General features: G+C 42.4%; 1 protein-coding gene across 1 annotated transcript; it reads left to right on the top strand.

Annotated features, from left to right (window-relative positions):
* The first annotated feature begins 2457 nt into the window (after positions 1 to 2457).
* On the top strand, positions 2458 to 6169 carry LOC135106088 (uncharacterized). Its single transcript, XM_064014927.1, has 5 exons — positions 2458 to 2563; positions 3228 to 3399; positions 5036 to 5177; positions 5348 to 5505; positions 5698 to 6169. The coding sequence occupies exons 1-5, from the start codon at positions 2458 to 2460 to the stop codon at positions 5840 to 5842; spliced, it is 723 nt and encodes a 240-aa protein (XP_063870997.1). The 3' UTR covers positions 5843 to 6169.
* The last annotated feature ends 11896 nt before the right edge of the window (positions 6170 to 18065 follow it).

The following is an 18065-nucleotide window of genomic DNA, read 5'->3' as shown; positions in this document are numbered from 1 at the left end:
ATGTTGGGCGTATCTCCAAGACGGTCAGGAATACGAGTAGGGTGTTGCACCAATTGCTCTAGGTCATGGAGGATAGCAAAGTTGTAGGCTAGTTCACCAAGATGGTCAGTGAAGGGAGAGGAAAGCCAAAGCTGGTGGTGAACATTGAAGTCTCTAAGAATGGAGATCTCTGCAAAAGGGAAGAGGGTCAGAATGTGCTCCACTTTGGGAGTTAAGTAGTCAATGAATTTCTTATAGTCAGAGGAGTTAGGTGAGAGGTATACAACACAGATAAATTTAGTATGAGAGTGACTCTGTAGTCGTAGCCAGATGGTGGAAAACTCGGAAGATTCAAGAGCGTGGGCACGAGAGCAGGTTAAGTCATTGCGCACATAAACGCAGCATCCAGCTTTGGATCGAAAATGAGGATAGAGAAAGTAGGAGGGAACAGAAAAGGGGCTACTGTCAGTTGCCTCAGACACCTGAATTTCGGTGAGGAAAAGAAGATGAGGTTTAGAAGAGGAGAGGTGATGTTCTACAGATTGAAAATTAGATCTTAGACCGCGAATGTTGCAGAAGTTAATGAAGAAAAGTTGAGGGGGGTGTCAAGACACTTAGGGTCGTCGACAGAAAGATAGTCCGACCTGGGAACATTTATGGTCCCCTCCCCAGATGGGGACTCCGAGGCTGGTGTAGGAGTCGCCATGATGATTTAAAAAAATTTGAGTGAAGGGTGTGTGTGTTATTAGGTGCTTGTAGGTTTGTGTGGAGGAAGAGAGTTGTCTTTAGAGGGCAGGCTGTGACTGCCCCCTTGTGTTGTGAGACACAAAGGGAAACGTTCAGTGAGGTCACAGCTGGGTTTAATGATAAGTTCACAGCACCCCCTGAACAGTGCTTTAGACCTCACTGGGAGTAATTATCGTTTCGGCAGGTGCCTACTGCCTCCTCCTGGATGCTCTACTAAAGCAAGATATCAAATTTATGTAGAACAATCAACTGAATAAACGTGATGAATTGACTCGCTGTATGACCCCGCAACTCATGACTCGTGCACTGAGGACTACCTACTAAACTCGCACAGTAAAGACCACGGTGAAGACCACGGCCCTTCAGACTCCCACATCGATTATAATGTGGCTGACTCTCACACTCACACTGACTGTAGCGCTCCTTCAGACTCTCAAACTCCCTCTAACTCTCACACTCTCACTGACACTCACACTCCTGACTCACACTCCCTCTGACTCTGCCAGTGACCACAACTTGGACTCATCTCAAGACAACCCAAACTCCCTCACCTTCGACCTACGATCAGTTGGCTGAGGTCAGTCTCACACTCACCTGCAAGGAACACAATGACTCTTAGTAAATAGTCCATAATTAATAAGGAGTGAATATGTACACGCAAACCAAATAAATAGAGACAATTTACATCGTTTCATTATCTCTTTACTAATATTATCCGGATACTCTCTCTCTCTCTCTCTCTCTCTCTCTCTCTCTCTCTCTCTCTCTCTCTCTCTCTCTCTCTCTCTCTCTCTCTCTCTCTATATATATATATATATATATATATATATATATATATATATATATATATACAACAAACGTACTCTTGAATACACAAACGCCATTGTTCAAAACGGCAGGCCAGCAGTGTGTGAAGGGGCCGAAGCCTCACGCCCTGCATTCCTCGCCATATGTCCTTGTTTGACCACACAACAGGAATTACGCAACAACGCCACGTGTCTGCTGCCAGCTACATTACTTTATTATTATTTTTATTATTATTGTTATTATTATTGTTATTATTATTATTATTATTATTATTATTATTATTAATATCATTATTATTATTATTATCATTATTTTTATGAATGGTATTATTTCTATTACTATTATTATCATCAAAATTAATGTCAATATCCTCATCATCATCATTATCAATTCTTGTTGCTGCTGTTGTTGCAATAGTAGTAGTTGTAGTAGTAGTAGTAGTAGTAGTAGTAGTAGTAGTAGTAGTAGTAGTAGAAGTAACAGCAGCAGCAGTAGTAGTAGTAGTAGTAGTAGTAGTTGTTGTAGTAGAAGTAGAAATAGTAGTAGTAGTAGTAGTAGTAGTAGTAGTAGTAGTAGTAGTAGTAGTAGTAGTAGTAGTAGTAGTAGTAGTGGTGGTGGGGGAAGTAGAAATAGGAGTAGTAGTAGTAGTAGTAGTAGTAGTAGTAGTAGTAGTAGTAGTAGTAGTAGTAGTAGTAGTAGTAGTAGTAGTAGTAGTAGTAGCAGCAGCAGCAACAGCAACAGTAGAATGTTTCCACACGCTAACACGAATACACGAATACTGACACGCAGACACCTTAAGTCCTAAACTAATTCGTTTAGCGGAGAAAAGGAAAATTTGCTGCAGTTTTGGGGTCTGCCTCGTCAGGAAACAAAAAGGTAGAAACAAAGTGATGACTTGAAAATTAAGATGAAGATATTTGTGTCATGTATCGGAGGGGCCCTCCCGGCCTCGGGCACCTCACGCCAAGTGTATACAGCTACCGCTATAGCCACACCTTCAGTAGGCAGGTGCATCGTCGTTATGAAGCTGGTGAGTAGTGGCAGTGTTCATGTCATTACGTTATATCTAAATGTCAATCTAACATCTTTGGAATATCTAGCAAAAATATCTAGGAAAACTTCCAATCCTCTGTTGAATATCGAAACGTGTTGATGTTACCTGTTTCACTCCCACGACACCCTTGAATGTCCATGATTGTGGAGGTCCAGATTGTTGGGTCCAGAATGTTGGGTCGATTCATAACATCAATTCTAGTGCCAGAAAACGACAAGCTATGTGATGAAGTATTAAAAAAAAACTGAAAGAATGAGAGAGAGAAGAAAGTCTTGTGCAGCGAGGACGCGAGAGGAGGGTAGGCATGCAGTTGGCAAGATCAGAAAAGCATTCAGCATGAAAATAACTCTAGAAGATATTTAGAGATGCAACATTGCGGCGATGAGATAGAGGCTGAAGACAGTCAGTTACAGGAGAGGAGTTGATGTGACGAAAAGATTTTCATTCCACCCTGTCTAGATGAGCGGTATGAGAGGAACCGCCCTCTCTCCATACATGTGAAGCATACTCCAAACATAGACAGATAAGGCTCTTGTACAGAGTTAGCAGATGAGGGGGTGAGAAAAACTGGCGGAGGTGTCTCAGATCACCTAATTTCATAGAACTTGTTTTAGCTAAAGATGAGATGTGCACTACGTAGATGACGAAAACGGGTACCGCGTCGAGTACCCCATCACCCACTCCCTCCGCCCGCTACCCGCATGCCCCATGGATGCCAACGACCATGACGACTCGCTGCACGATCCTGCCGCTCATGACCCACCCGATGAGTCCACGGGTTCCCCAGACATTGAGGACGACCCGCCTGACTCGTACGTCTACCTGTGATCAGTTGGCTGATGTCTGTCTCACACTCACCTGCAAGGAATACAGTGACTCTTAGTAAACAGTCCATAGTTAACAGGAAGTGAATATGTAAACGCAAACCAAAGAAATAGAGATAATAGATATCGTTTGATTTCCTTTTTATTAGTATTATTTGCTTTCTCTCTCTCTCTCTCTCTCTCTCTCTCTCTCTCTCTCTCTCTCTCTCTCTCTCTCTCTGACAAATGCACTGTTGAATTTACAAACGCCACTGATCAAGACGGCAGGCCAGCAGTGTACATAGGGGAACGAAGCCTCAGCCCTGCATTCCTCGCCATTTGTCCTTGTGTGACCACGCACCAGGAATTAAACAACGAGGACACGTGTCTGTTGCAAGTTAGATTAAATAATAGTTATTATTATTATTATTATTATTATTATTATTATTATTATTATTATTATTATTATTATTAAAATTTTTATTAATGTTATTACTATCATTATTAATATCATAATCCTCATCATCATCATCATCATTACCATTTTTTGCTGCTGCGGCAGCAGCAGCAGCAGCACCAGCAGTAGTAGTAGTAGTAGTAGTAGTAGTAGTAGTAGTAGTAGTAGTAGTAGTAGTAGGAGTAGCAGTAGTAGTAGTAGTAGAATGTTTGCATACGCTATCATCAACATTGAACTCAGACGCAAGACACCAATTCCTAAGCTAGTCTGTTTAACAGTTTTGTTTCCCTTAGCCACATCTCATCTCTAGCTAAAACAGCTTCTATGAAGTTAGGTGTTCTGAGACGTCTCCGCCAGTTTTTCTCACCCCCTCAGCTGCTAACTCTGTACAAGGGCCTTATCCGTCCATGTATGGAGTATGCTTCACATGTCTGGGGGAGTTCCACTCATACTGCTCTCCTAGACAGGGTGGAATCAAAAGCTTTTCGTCTCATCAACTCCTCTCCTCTAACTGACTGTCTTCAGCCTCTCTATCACCGCCGCAATGTTGCATCTCTAACTGTCTTCTACTGTTATTTTCATGCTAACTGCTCTTCTGATCTTGCTAACTGCATGCCTCCCCTCCTTCCGCGGCCTCGCTGCACAAGACTTTCTTCTTTCTCTCATCCTTATTCTGTCCACCTCTCTAACGCAAGAGTTAACCAGTATTCTCAATCATTCATCCCTTTCTCTGGTAACCTCTGGAACTCCCTGCCTGCTTCTGTATTTCCACCTTCCTCTGACTTGAATTCCTTCAAGACGGAGGTTTCAAGACACTTATTCATCAATTTTTGACTACTGCTTTGACCCTTTTATGGGACTGGCATTTCAGTGGGCATTTTTTTATTGGATTTTTGTTGCCCTTGGCCAGTGTCCTTCCTACACACACAAAAAAAAAAAAGAGAAATAGTTAAAAAGTTCAGAAAAATTTGCTGTAGGTGTGGGTCTCCCTCGTCAGGAAACAAGAAGGTAGAAACAAAGTAATGACTTGAGAATTAAAGTGAACATATTCGTGTCACGTATCTAGGGGGGCTTCCTTTCACAGGACACCTCAACTCAAGTCCTAAACTAATTCGTTTAGCAGAGTTCAGAAAAATTTGCTGCAGGTGCAGGATATAACTCGTGTGAAACAATAATGTAAGAACAAAGCGATGACTTGAATATTGAAGTGAACATATTCTTGTCACGTATCTACGGGGGCATCCTGTCGCCGGACACCTCACGCCAAGTGTATATAGCCGCCAATAAAGCCACACCTTCAGTAGGCAGGTGCACCGCCGTCATGAAGCTGGTGAGTAGTGGCCGTGTTCATGTCAATACGTTGTATCTAAATGTCAATCTAACATCGTTAGAATATCTAGGAAAACTTTCTAGATAAATTTATAATCCTCTACTGAATATCGAAACGTGTGTTGATGTTATCTGTTTCACTCTCACGACACCCTTTCCTTCCCGCGTCAGCTGGTGCTCTTTCTCTTAGGTGTCATCACATCCGCAGCCCCACAGACAAATATCCCGTTACACCAGCAATATGTTACTCACACTGACCATTTCAAATACGTGGATCCGAAGATCCTCAAGGAGATCCGTTGGCCGAAGTCAAACTCCAACAATTACGGGTGGGTAAGCGTGGCTGCTGCCATGATGTTTTACTTCATCACAACTGCTTACCTTCTCCTATAGGCAACCTACAATGAGTCCAGATTGTTGGGTCGATTCATAACATGAGCTCTAGCGCCAGAAAGCGGCAAGCTATGTGATGAATTACTCAAGAAATGGTTTCACTCGCGTTAATCAGGTTTCTCCAACAGGTTCTTCCTCCCAAACGGAACCACAATTGAGCTGCAACACTTGGGTGACGGAAACGGGCACCAGCAACAGAGAAACAACTTCCTCTCCTGGCTGACAGAACGTGTCGTCGGGATTCACAGTTACATTACAGTGACTGCAGAATAAAACACGTTCAGTCTTACTCATTCTTTCAGTGACTCTCTTGGCGATGATTAGGCGACTAACTTTCCATTTCTCAGACAGTCACATTGTCACTAAATCAGTCCGCCAATGCCCACCACTACGAGCCACCATAACACATCTACGACTCAATCACCATCGAGCTGTAGACACCTGCCTGATATCACCCTACACTTGCAGAGAACAAAACACTAATTGGTTAGTTATTTGGAAGTTTTATCTCGGCGCAGCAACATCAAGGTCATATGCCGCGGAAGCAAAACATATACCAAGATATGTATTTTAATAAAATAAATAAAGGGAATCAATGTTGCTTTTTTTTTTCTTTTCCAATTATTAAACAACTCTCTCTCTCTCTCTCTCTCTCTCTCTCTCTCTCTCTCTCTCTCTCTCTCTCTCTCTCTCTCTCTCTCTAATAGAAGCACAGCTGAAAGTTTAAAGCCCCTTGTTCAAGGAAATAATTAGGAAAAGCTTGTGGGACCTCAGGCTTCAAGACGCGTGAAGAAGTCGAGGTCGAGTTGTCAGAGAAACAGATGAGTAAAAAATAAGGTGCCAATATTTAAGTCACGTATCTCACGGCCCTCGAAGCGCAGGGCACTGCAGCCCAATTGTGTGCATCCGCCGTTACAGCCACACCTTCAGTACGCAGGTTCACCGCCGTCATGAAGCTGGCAAGCAGAGGCCGCGTTTTAATTACTTTCGTATCTCACGCAAAAATCTTGAGTCCTCTGCTGAGAGATTCAGGGACATTTTAATAGAGAAGTCTGTGTTGACGTGATCTGCGTCACCCTTATAGCTCTGTTGTCTTCCCACTACAGCTGGTGCTCGCCCTCCTGGTGGACGACAAATCAGGCGTTCTACACCGGCCGGGCCGCAAAGCTAGGGAACTTACTCAGCTACATACTGATTTTCGCGACATACTGATTTTTGCGACATAATATAAATAGTGCCAAGAGACAAAATGGTAAATTTGGAGCAATAGAACGTCCCTTACAGTTACACGTGAGTATAGTCTGCTTGAAGGTGCCCATGATAATTACCAATTATAATTTGTATTTATCATAAATAATAGCTGTGGAGAAAATAATTATTTATTCCACCGCCATTAATTGTTTCCTTTCAGGATTCACTCCCTGAGTAGATGCAGCCTTCTTTTTCAGAAATCTAATTGAATCTAGTTAATGTACGGAAGCAGAACTGACTTTCAGTAGGCCTATTTGCATGCTGCAGGTCCCCTTATGTTTTTGTTGAAGAAAAAACAGTAGGAAATAATGAGGCGAACCTCACGAACATGGATACCAGCTCAATCATCGGATCGCTGGATCATTCCCATTCCATACTGTAAGGCCTCCCACATTCACTAAGGATGGATGGCGTGTCTGGCCGGCACGGAATGAAGGCATCTCATCTGACTCTGACACTCTAAAAATTAGGTGACTGACTCACATTAACACTGCCTCTCACTCTCACTCTGGTCATCACTTGGAGTCACCAGTACACGACCACAACTCACTCACCCTCCAGCTGTACACTGAGCTACACTGAGATCAATCTGACACTCAACTGCAAACAACAAAACAAAAGTTGTATTAAGATATGTAAACTAACCAAGTAAGTAATGGTAATTAATGTTTTTTGTTCCCTTATTTGTATTATGCTCTCTCTCTCTCTCTCTCTCTCTCTCTCTCTCTCTCTCTCTCTCTCTCTCTCTCTCTCTCTCTCTCTCTCTCTGGTGGGGGCGTAGTTGAGTGTATCGCAGCTATTGTTCAAGGGACTAATTCAAGAAATCTCACGCTTCAGGCCGCTGCGTCACTCTCCAGTCGTTCGTAGGTGAACTTTGACCAAGGATTATACCCATTATTGTTTATTATTATTATGATTATTATTTTTTTATTATTATAATTATTATTATTATTATCATCATCATCATAATTGTTATTACCAACATCATTTTTATTGTGGGAGTTTTCCTCTATAAAAGCTATCATACTATTCTTTGTTTTAATGAAACAAATTATCCCAGCATATTTTTGTTTCAGTTTGGGTAAATTTACGCAAAAATCAAATCACAGAATATCACATTTGCCTCACGCTGAATACATAGGGGCGAGAGTTACCAGTCATCAAAGGCCGGGAAGCGTGACGTCACGATCAAACTGTTTATGCATCAGTCGCCATCTTGGCAGGCTCTCTTACCAAACACCTCTGTCTGTATTAACAGTAACTCCGCACCATCACCACACTGGTCGCCACAGAGGCTTCCCACCGCAGCCTACAGTCTTTGAGGGTGATCCAACCTGCAGGCGCTGCTGTCTTCCCAAAGAACTGTATTAAATTGCGCATCGGCCACATTAGAATAGGGCCAAGCTGCCTGGCGTGTTATGCCACCGGTGTCTGGTTCGTTGTCACGGGATACATGGGCAAGCCGCGGTGGTCCGAGGCGCCGTGGAAACAGAGGGTAAAAAAGAACATGACTGAGTAAAGATTTAAGGGAACATATTCATGCCACGTATTTCATGGCACTGAAGGCGCAGGATTGCTTTTCTCCACACCAGGGACAGTGAACTTGTAGGCAGCAAGAGTCACACCTTCAGCAGACAGGACCACCGCCATTATAAAGCTGGTGGGAAGATGCCTCATGTTGTTTGTTTCTCTCAGCCCTTTTCTAATGGCTTGGTATTTTTATGGATAATATTCGGTTTCCCGCTGAGAAGCCTGGGTGTCTTCTAATAGTGAATTTTATGTTAATATGATTTGCCTCACCTTTATGGCACCACTACCTTCCCGCCCCAGTTGATTCTCGCCCTTCCGTAGGCCGTCACACTCGGTGCCTCATACCAATCGAGGCACCGTAAAGGGGACATTACCCAGCAGGATAAGGATGCCGGCGACAAGGTGTTCTTGGTGAATCAGAGGGACACCACGCAGGCCTGACACGACACGCAAGACGGCCACAGGTGGGTCAAGCAAGGCAGACGCTGTGATACACACTCGTGTTTTACTGTCCCACTATTGTTTGCTTCCTTTCACCCCAGTAGAAATTATTCACTCCTTCAATGTGTAGAGGTCAACATTTTAGAAAATGATCCCATGGTGTTGGATTGCTTCACAACACCAAACCAGACACTACACAACAATAATGAAGTAGTAATGAAGTCTTCAGCAATCATTCTTATACAACCTTTGCTTCCCCGTGAGGTTGTTAATCACGGAAACTTTTTGGTGTCCCTCTCTGCAGTTTCGGAGGAAAATGTTGGGACGTTTCGTGGCTTTCCGTTGCTGACAAAAATGGGTATAGACACACTGGATAGTCGAGTGACTTGCTCCATTCACTCCCGCTTTATTAGCGTTTTTCCTCACATCTTGATCTGCAGCCTGTCAGTTGTCAGGTTCTGTAAGGTGAGAGCTCTGCCCCGCCCGTCCCTAAGGAGTCTACAAGTCGCCCATAGATGATGATAATGACTTGCTTGACTCGCTTACTGAAGACCGCATCCCATCTCACTCCCTTGGTAACCCTCACCACTAGGAGCTGCCACAAGGTGTCCACAACTCGACCGACGCAGCTCTGGCTCAGATAACCTGACACTCACCTGCAAGAAAGAGGAAATATGCTTCACCACACCAAGTAATCAAAACAACATATATGTAGACTAACGAATTGAATAAATGCTATGAATATTACTATGATTCTTTGGTTATCAATTCTAGCCAGTTCTCTCTCTCTCTCTCTCTCTCTCTCTCTCTTCTCTCTCTCTCTCTCTCTCTCTCTCTCTCTCTCTCCTCTCTCTCTCTCTCTCTCTCTCCTCTCTACTAGTGTGTGTGTGGTGTGTGTGTGTGTGTGTGTGTGTGTGTGTGTGTGTGTGTGTGTGTGTGTGTGTGTGTGTGTGTGTGTGTGTGTGTGTGTGAGTGTGTGTGTGTGTGTTGTCCGCAGAATTTTCATCGCTGTCGCGGTTTAGAGGAGAGACTCAACTAAACCTTTCCAGTCAACGCCCCCCGCCCTCCCTCCCTTCCCCCTCCCTCTCTCTCTCTCTCTCTCTCTCTCTCTCTCTCTCTCTCTCTCTCTCTCTCTCTCTCTCTCTCTCTCTCTCTCTCTCTCTCTCTCTCCCTCATCCAGACACACACACACACACACACACACACACACACACACCTAACATTACGAGGAACATAATTATTAGTTCCATTACCGATTACATGTTGTTATTCCGTTCACAAAACCGGTTATGTAGAAAAGTGGTCCCGTACACAAGGGCATTCGAGAGAGAGAGAGAGAGAGAGAGAGAGAGAGAGAGAGAGAGAGAGAGAGAGAGAGAGAGAGAGAGAGAGAGAGAGAGAGAGAGAGAGAGAGAGAGAGAGAGAGAGACTAAAGTATATTGTCCATAATCTTTGTTTCTTTATTCCTTTTCTTCGTTGGTGTATACTAAACAACCACGAGTAAAAAGAAAAAGAAAACGGAAAGGAAGTACACTTATCCGACTATATAAAACAAAAAAAAATAAATAAAAATTGCCTTACGTCTCCAGTCACATTTGACCTTACTATTTTCTTACCTTTTAACCACTTGCGCAATGGTGCCACTAGTCATACATACTTAGACTACCACACATCTCCACTTACCTGTCCCCACTCAACGCTGTGCAATGCCACACCCCCTGAGACCCCGCCTTCCCCGCCATCCACGCCCCACCACCCACCCTATGCACCGGCGGGCTACCTGTGGCGGCTGTGTGTCGGCGTGTCAGATGCAGCACAAAGATGTCATTACTCACAGCAACAATGGCAGTGTCCACATTTCCGGTTCACAGCCAAGGTCACCAAAGGAGGGACTGAGGTGAAGAATGTGACCCCTCGTCCCCCTCGTTCCCCTTCACACCACCCTTCTTCTATGACCCCGTGACCTCCTGGTGAGCTATGGGCGAGGCGTGAGAGTATGGTGCGGTCTCGCTCTCTACCTGTTCCGCACACCTGTCCTGTCTCACGCCCACGATGCTTCCATATAACAACGCAGCTTTCTCTCTCTCTCTCTCTCTCTCTCTCTCTCTCTCTCTCTCTCTCTCTCTCTCTCTCTCTCTCTCTCTCTCTCTCTCTCTGGATGAAAATTATAGGTGGATATATGTATTTATGTTTCGAATAGGTAAGCCAACTATGGTTCTTGCATAGTATGGGTTCTTGCAGCTTCCCTTATTTCTTTGTGTTGTGTTCTTTCGAGTAATGCTGCGTACCTCATTTCTTTCTGTCACCATTCATTCTTTGTTTATTTCCTTTTCACTTCTTCCTTCTCTTCCTCCATTAACTCCCTTCCTCTCCTTCGTTTCTCCTGATATCTCACTCCTGCTTTTGTGTTTTCTTTTCTTCCTCCTCCCTCTCCACTTCACTTCCCTTTACTCTTCATTCATTCCTCCTCTGCTCTCACTTCTCCTACTCATTTGCATTCTTCACTCCTTCATTCACTCTCATTTTACTTTACTTAATTTTCTTCTTCTCTCTTTACTTTTTTTTCCCTCGTTCTTTCCTACCTGCCCTGCTTCCATCTCTCTCTCTCTCTCTCTCTCTCTCTCTCTCTCTCTCTCTCTCTCTCTCTCTCTCTCTCTCTCTCTCTCTCTCTCATGCCTTTCCTCCTTCCATTTTTCTCTCTCTCCCACACTCTTTCTTTTCGCACCTACCTCATGACCTCCCTTCACTCTCGTATTCATAGTAATGCAAATACGAATGTACATAAGGTAAAAGATAAATCCTCTCTTGTAGATGAGCGCGCGCGCGCACACACACACACACACACACACACACACACACACACACACACACACACACACACACACACACACACACACACACGTCACACATTTCAGCTAATAACATCATAAAACATTAACACATTTGGAGATAGCTTGGACACACACACACACACACACACACACACACACACACAGAGAGACACACACACACACACACACACACACACACACACACACACACACACACACACACACACAGAGAGAGAGAGAGAGAGAGAGAGAGAGAGAGAGAGAGAGAGAGAGAGAGAGAGAGAGAGAGAGAGAGAGAGAGAGAGAGAGAGAGAGAGAGAGAGCACATGAGGAGATATTTATCTAAAACAATCAAATAATAGTAGTTTCTGCTCTTTTAACGAACTACACTTGGCAGATCATTGTTGCTGTTATTGTTTTGTTTTTTTTCCTTCTTCCTTAGATGGATGCTTTCGTGTTGTCTGTTGTCCTTCAAGCCTAATTTACTCTTCATTATTTTCATGTACTAGATCTTATTCGCTACATAATTTGTTATATAATTATGTTATACTTCTCAAAGTCTATGATGATGATGATGATGATGATAAACTACTACTACTACTACTACTATTACTACTACTACTACTACTACTACTACTACTACTACTGCTACTACTACTATTACTATTTTCATTATCATCATCATCATTACAATTTCTCAAACTTTATATCAAAATCTACAAACCTTTTCTTTCTTTCATAACATCTCACCACCACTCATGTTAACCACTCCTCCCATTACACTATAATCACTATCCTCAACTTTTCTTACGAGCGCATAAATCCACAGTCTAACATTATCGTGCTCCCATTTTCCGTTACTTCCTTTTTTCTTTTTTTTTTCCCTCCCTTAGCGCACTTTCCTGCCAGGTTTGCGGGTCGCCAGATAAATTTACCTTAGTAGGACACCTGGAGCCACGTTCATTGTTGTCTGGCTTCTCAGGCCTTACACAACACCTTGCGTACACCAGATACTAGTTTTTTTTTTATTCTTACTTGTGTTTTTTCTTGTTTGTCTGCTTGTCTGTCTGCTTGGAGGGGTCACACGCTCTCCCTCTCTCTCTCTCTTCCTCTTTCTTCTCATTCATTCCTTCTTATTTTCTTCATTCAGATCTAAACTTTTCTCCTTTTCCTGCCTTTCCTTTCCTTCTCTTTCTCTCCACTCTGTTCCCTTCCTTTAGTCTTCTGTCTTTTCTTTTTTTTCATCTCTTTACTCTGTTCTGTCTCTTCTCCTTCTCTCTAATCTTCTTATTCTATTTTATCTCCTCTCCCTTCCCTTCCCCTCCTTCACCCTTTTCTTCAGTCTTCTCCAAACGTTTAATCTTCATCCCTCTCCTTCCTCTCCCCTTCGATTCCCTCTCCCTTCTCTCTTCCCCTCCTCTCCCATCCCCTATCTTTCTTTCCCAGTCCAAGCGGTGACATCACTGAGGGAAGACCAAGATGGCCACACAAAGGAAATGTCTGTCGGTTCCTGGAGACTCCTGAAAATGGCTTGGTAAGTACTTCATAAGCAGGTGTGAACGACAGGTGTGTGTGTGTGTGTGTGTGTGTGTGTGTGTGTGTGTGTGTGTGTGTGTGTGTGTGTGTGTGTGTGTGTGTGTGTGTGTGTGTGTGTGTATTTTTGCATATGTTATTTATTCATTCATTCTTTCATTCGGTCAGTCAATCATCAGTCAGTCATTAATTCATACATTTAGTAATTCGTTCAGTATCTATTCTCTCTCTCTCTCTCTCTCTCTCTCTCTCTCTCTCTCTCTCTCTCTCTCTCTCTCTCTCTCTCTCTCTCTCTCTCTCTCTCCTCACCAAGCATTTCCTATTCTCAATTCAATGTATTTTCTTGTTTTTGTCTTTTTCTCGTTTCTTCTCTTTTTTCTTTCCCCTGTTCGTCACTCCTTCCTACTTTACCATTTCTTTGTATTCCTCTTCTTTTTCTATTTTAGTTTTCCTTCTACCCATGTTTCTAAATTCCCGTTATTGTTTTTTTTACTTCCTCTCTTTTGTTTCTCAAGTCTCTGCTTCCTTGACCACATTCTTACATCACATTAACTTATTCTCTTTCTTCCACAATCATCTCGACAGTCTTCCTCTTTTACCTGTCTTATTTTGTCTTCCTCTTTCACTTGCCTGTCTTTATCTCACTGTTTCGCTGCTTTCGGATCTCACTGCCTGCCTCTATTTCTGTCTCACATCTAAATCTCTCTCCCTCTCTTTGTATAACCTTCTTACTGTTCGTTTCTGTGTTCCTTCATTTGTCTCTTTGCCTGTCTTTCGCTAATCATTACTGTTACTATTTCTATCTCACGTCTAAGTTTCTGCCTAGTATTGTGTTGTGTTTATTTCCCTGTTTCTGTTCGTCTCTCTTCCACTCTGCGTCTCTTTGTTTCTGTCTTTGTCTAATCATTTATGTTTTCTGTCTACTTTTCACCGCTTGTCTCTGTTTGTCGTGTCTTAGCCACACATCATGGTCTCTGTGTCCGTGTCTCTGGCTCTCTCACTGTCCATGTCCTGTATCACTTTCCCTCTCCTTCTCTCGTCCTCTCACTCGTAACTGTACCCTAACATCATGTGCAGTCCCGTTGCTACAGAACAAAAACTGGAAAGGATTCACCGCGGCACGAAAACCTCCCCCTGCGAGACACAATTAGAGGACCCGGATGACCACCACCACCACCACCACCACTACCACCCACCACCGCCACCCTCCCAGTCGTGCCTTCACTGTGCACGCTTGTGATTCCTGCCGCCACTCGAGCTACGCAACTTGTTTTTGTTATTATTTTCTTGTGCTTGAGAACAACGAGGGGACTTTCCGGGTAGTAGCGGTGCAATGACTTCCGCAAACGTGTCACTCCTCACTCTCTCAATGACTCCCCCGCCTCTTTAACCACCCATCTGCTGCCACTCTTAACTATTTTTTCGACTATTTAAGTGTTGTCTTTCCAAGTTCGTCCTTCACTCTATTCTTTTATCTTCAGTGATTATGTTCCAATGCTTCTTCTCTTCCTCTTCTTCCTTCTCCTCTTTCCTCGTGTTTCATTAATACTCTTCTCTGTTTTTCTTTTTTATCCTCTCTCTCTCTCTCTCTCTCTCTCTCTCTCTCTCTCTCTCTCTCTCTCTCTCTCTCTCTCTCTCTCTCTCTCTCTCAATTCTCCTTTCTTTCTCTATCGTTGCTCTACTTCTTTTTCTCTTTTTTCCCGGCTCCATTACTTTTCTCTCCTCCTCCATCTCTTATCTCTTTCTTTTCTATTGCTATTCTCTCCTTTACAGCTCTACTCTCCGGTTTCTCCTACACTGTCCCTTCATTGTTGACAGTGATGCTATTGAAACGTTTAGGTAATGCTACTGAAACGTCTAATATACAATAAACATATGCAGTACTCAATTCACAACTTACATTTTTTCTACCCAAGTAAGTATATTTGAGAGCCAGGAAGAGTTGTGACAGCTGAACGAGTATCTATCCTTAGTTTATGGAAGAGAACTTTTCTTCCTTCCTGTGGGTTTTCTCTGCCAGCCGTAGTGCGTACCGTACCTTATAGAATATATCAGTACTTTCCGTTTCTTCTCCCTTTACTACTCTAGTAGAATGTTCAGATTAGCCTTTCCGATCTGCTTTTTTACTGGTAGATAGAATTGCAGTAAGAGACTTGTTGCTGTATCCCTTTTAGTTTTTTTTTAATTCCTCCTACTTCTCCTTTTCCTGCCCCTCCATACCAAGACGCGCCCCTCAGGGTGTGTTGGGGAGTCCAGCCGCCGCCTCGCGTGTGGGTCCAGCAGGATCTTGGGGAAGCAGGATGTTCCTGGAGGGTGAAGCGTCTGGGCGGCGTGGGGCGTGAGGCGCGTGGCTCTGCGGTGAGGTTGGTGTTTGATTTATTCTCCCCTTTATTTTTCGTGCGAATTTTGTGTTTCCGTAAATGAAAGGAAAGAATTATTACAACAAATGGGAGAGAAAAGATACCCTGAGAATCTCTTGCTACGTAAAGGAGGCTTCAAGCATGAAGCTGCTGCCTTCCTTGCCAGGCATTAAGCTTTTTCTTCCTTCGTGTGTGTTTCCACAAAGAATGCGTCTTTCTTTTTTTATCGTAAAGGCTTTCAGTACGAAACAACTTATTTCACTCGTTAATATATAATATATATATATATATATATATATATATATATATATATATATATATATATATATATATATATATATATACGAGTATATATATATATATATATATATATATATATATATATATATATATATATATATATATATATATATATATATATATATATATATATATATATATATATATATATATATATATATATATATATATATATATATACGAGTATATATATATATATATATACACTTTTTCTTTTCTTTCTTTTTCTCCTATATTTCAGCAGCTGAAGCAAAAAGGAATTGCAATAAATGAGAGAGAAGAAAAAAGATCTGTTATGACTTTCTTTGCAAACAAAACTATCAGTGGGAGCTTTAAAATACGAAATAATTTAGTTGTTTCAATTCTTAGCTATTGATATGCGATTTCCGTAACAAACAGCAAAAAGAGGAAAGGCACAATGCTTAGAGACGAGAAAATGGGAAGTGTCCATAACACATGATTACATTAACAAGACACAAAACGAGTTATGACAACCACAAGTCACGTGATGCAACACCGGAAAGCGACGCGATCATCGCCTTATTTTTTTATTTTTATTTTTTGTAGGTCTTTTTTATATTTTCTTTTTTTTTCGTAATCTTCGAAATGACGGTTTTCGCAATCACACCTCAAAAAAAAAAAAAATCATGTCAGACATACCAGAGTGAGAGAAAAGCGAATGGGGAGGAAAAGGAAGAGGAGATGAGGAAAGATGGGAATAAGAAAAGGGTGTCAGGGAAAGAGAGAAGTGTGAAGAAAGGAAGAGTGGGGGGCAAAAGGTCAACGATAGAGAAAGAGAAACAAAAGGACATACAGAGAGAGAGAGAGAGAGAGAGAGAGAGAGAGAGAGAGAGAGAGAGAGAGAGAGAGAGAGAGAGAGAGAGAGAGAGAGAGAGAGAGACATCACCTGCTCATCAACGTATCCCAACCAGGACTTGCAAAATCACTCACTCAAGTCAGTCAAGACCCAATATTTAAGAGAGAGGCATTAATGACGGTGACGTGACGAGGCGAAATATGAAAAATGTGAGCCTGTCTGAGAGGAGGATGAGAAAGATAAGACAGGAGAGAGGAGAGGAAGGGAAGGGAAGGGAAGGGAAGGAAGAGAAGAGAGAGGCTAAATGAGGTCAGAGAGAATAGCCCCTAATGAGAGAGAGAGAGAGAGAGAGAGAGAGAGAGAGAGAGAGAGAGAGAGAGAGAGAGAGAGAGAGAGAGAGAGAGAGAGGAGAGAGAGAGAGAGAGAGAGAGAGAGAGAGAGAGAGAGAGAGAGAGAGAGAGAGAGAGAGAGAGAGAGAGAGAGAGAACCGTTTCATAATTACACCCTAGCTGTAATTAAACATTCTACTATATTAGGAATTTTAATTACGATAAGAGAAGTCACGCAGGTAGGTTAATTCACCACCACCACCACCACCACCACCACCACCACCACAAGTGCTGAGATTTAAGGGCAATGCGAGAGATGAGAGAGAGAGAGAGAGAGAGAGAGAGAGAGGAGAGAGAGGAGAGAGAGAGAGAGAGAGAGAGAGAGAGGAGAGAAGAGATGAGAGGAGAGAGATGAGGAGAGAGAGAGAGAGAGAGAGAGAGAGAGAGAGAGAGAGAGAGAGAGAGAGAGAGTGGGGGGGGAGAGGAGACAAAAAGTAAAGTGGATTGAAGAATATATAGAAGAGGAAGAGATGAAAGTAAAGAACTGGTTTTTAGGAGTTAGAAGGAGGAGAAGAAGAAGAAGAAGAAGAAGAAGAAGAAGAAGAAGAAGAAGAAGAAGAAGAAGAAGAAGAAGAAGAAGAAGAAGAAGAAGACAAGAAGAAAGAAGAAGAAGAAGAAGAAGAAGAAAAGAAGAAGAAGAAGAAGAAGAAGAAGAAGAAGAAGAGAAGAAGAAGAAGAAGAAGAAGAAGAAGAGAAGAAGAAGAAGAAGAAGAAGAAGAAGAAGAAGAAGAAGAAGAAGAAGAAGAAGAAGAAGAAGAAGAAGAAGAAGAAGAAGAAGGAAGAAGAAGAAGAAGAAGAAAGAAGAAGAACGAAGAGAGAAGAAGAAGAAGAAGAAGAAGAAGAAGAAGAAGAAGAAGAAGAAGAAGAAGAAGAAGAAGAGAAGAAGAAGAAGAAGAAGAAGAAGAAGAAGAAGAAGAAGAAAAAGAGAAGAAGAAGAAGAAGAAGAAGAAGAAGAAGAAGAAGAAGAAGAAGAAGAAAAGAAAAGGAAAAGGAAAAAAAGAAAAGATAAGAAAAACGAAAAGAAAGAGATGAGGATGATGATGA

The sequence above is a fragment of the Scylla paramamosain genome, chromosome 12 (genome assembly GCF_035594125.1).
Source record: "Scylla paramamosain isolate STU-SP2022 chromosome 12, ASM3559412v1, whole genome shotgun sequence".
NCBI classification, from domain to species: domain Eukaryota; kingdom Metazoa; phylum Arthropoda; class Malacostraca; order Decapoda; family Portunidae; genus Scylla; species Scylla paramamosain.
Note: the sequence above shows the minus strand (reverse complement) of the source record. Positions and strands in the feature narration are given on the sequence as shown.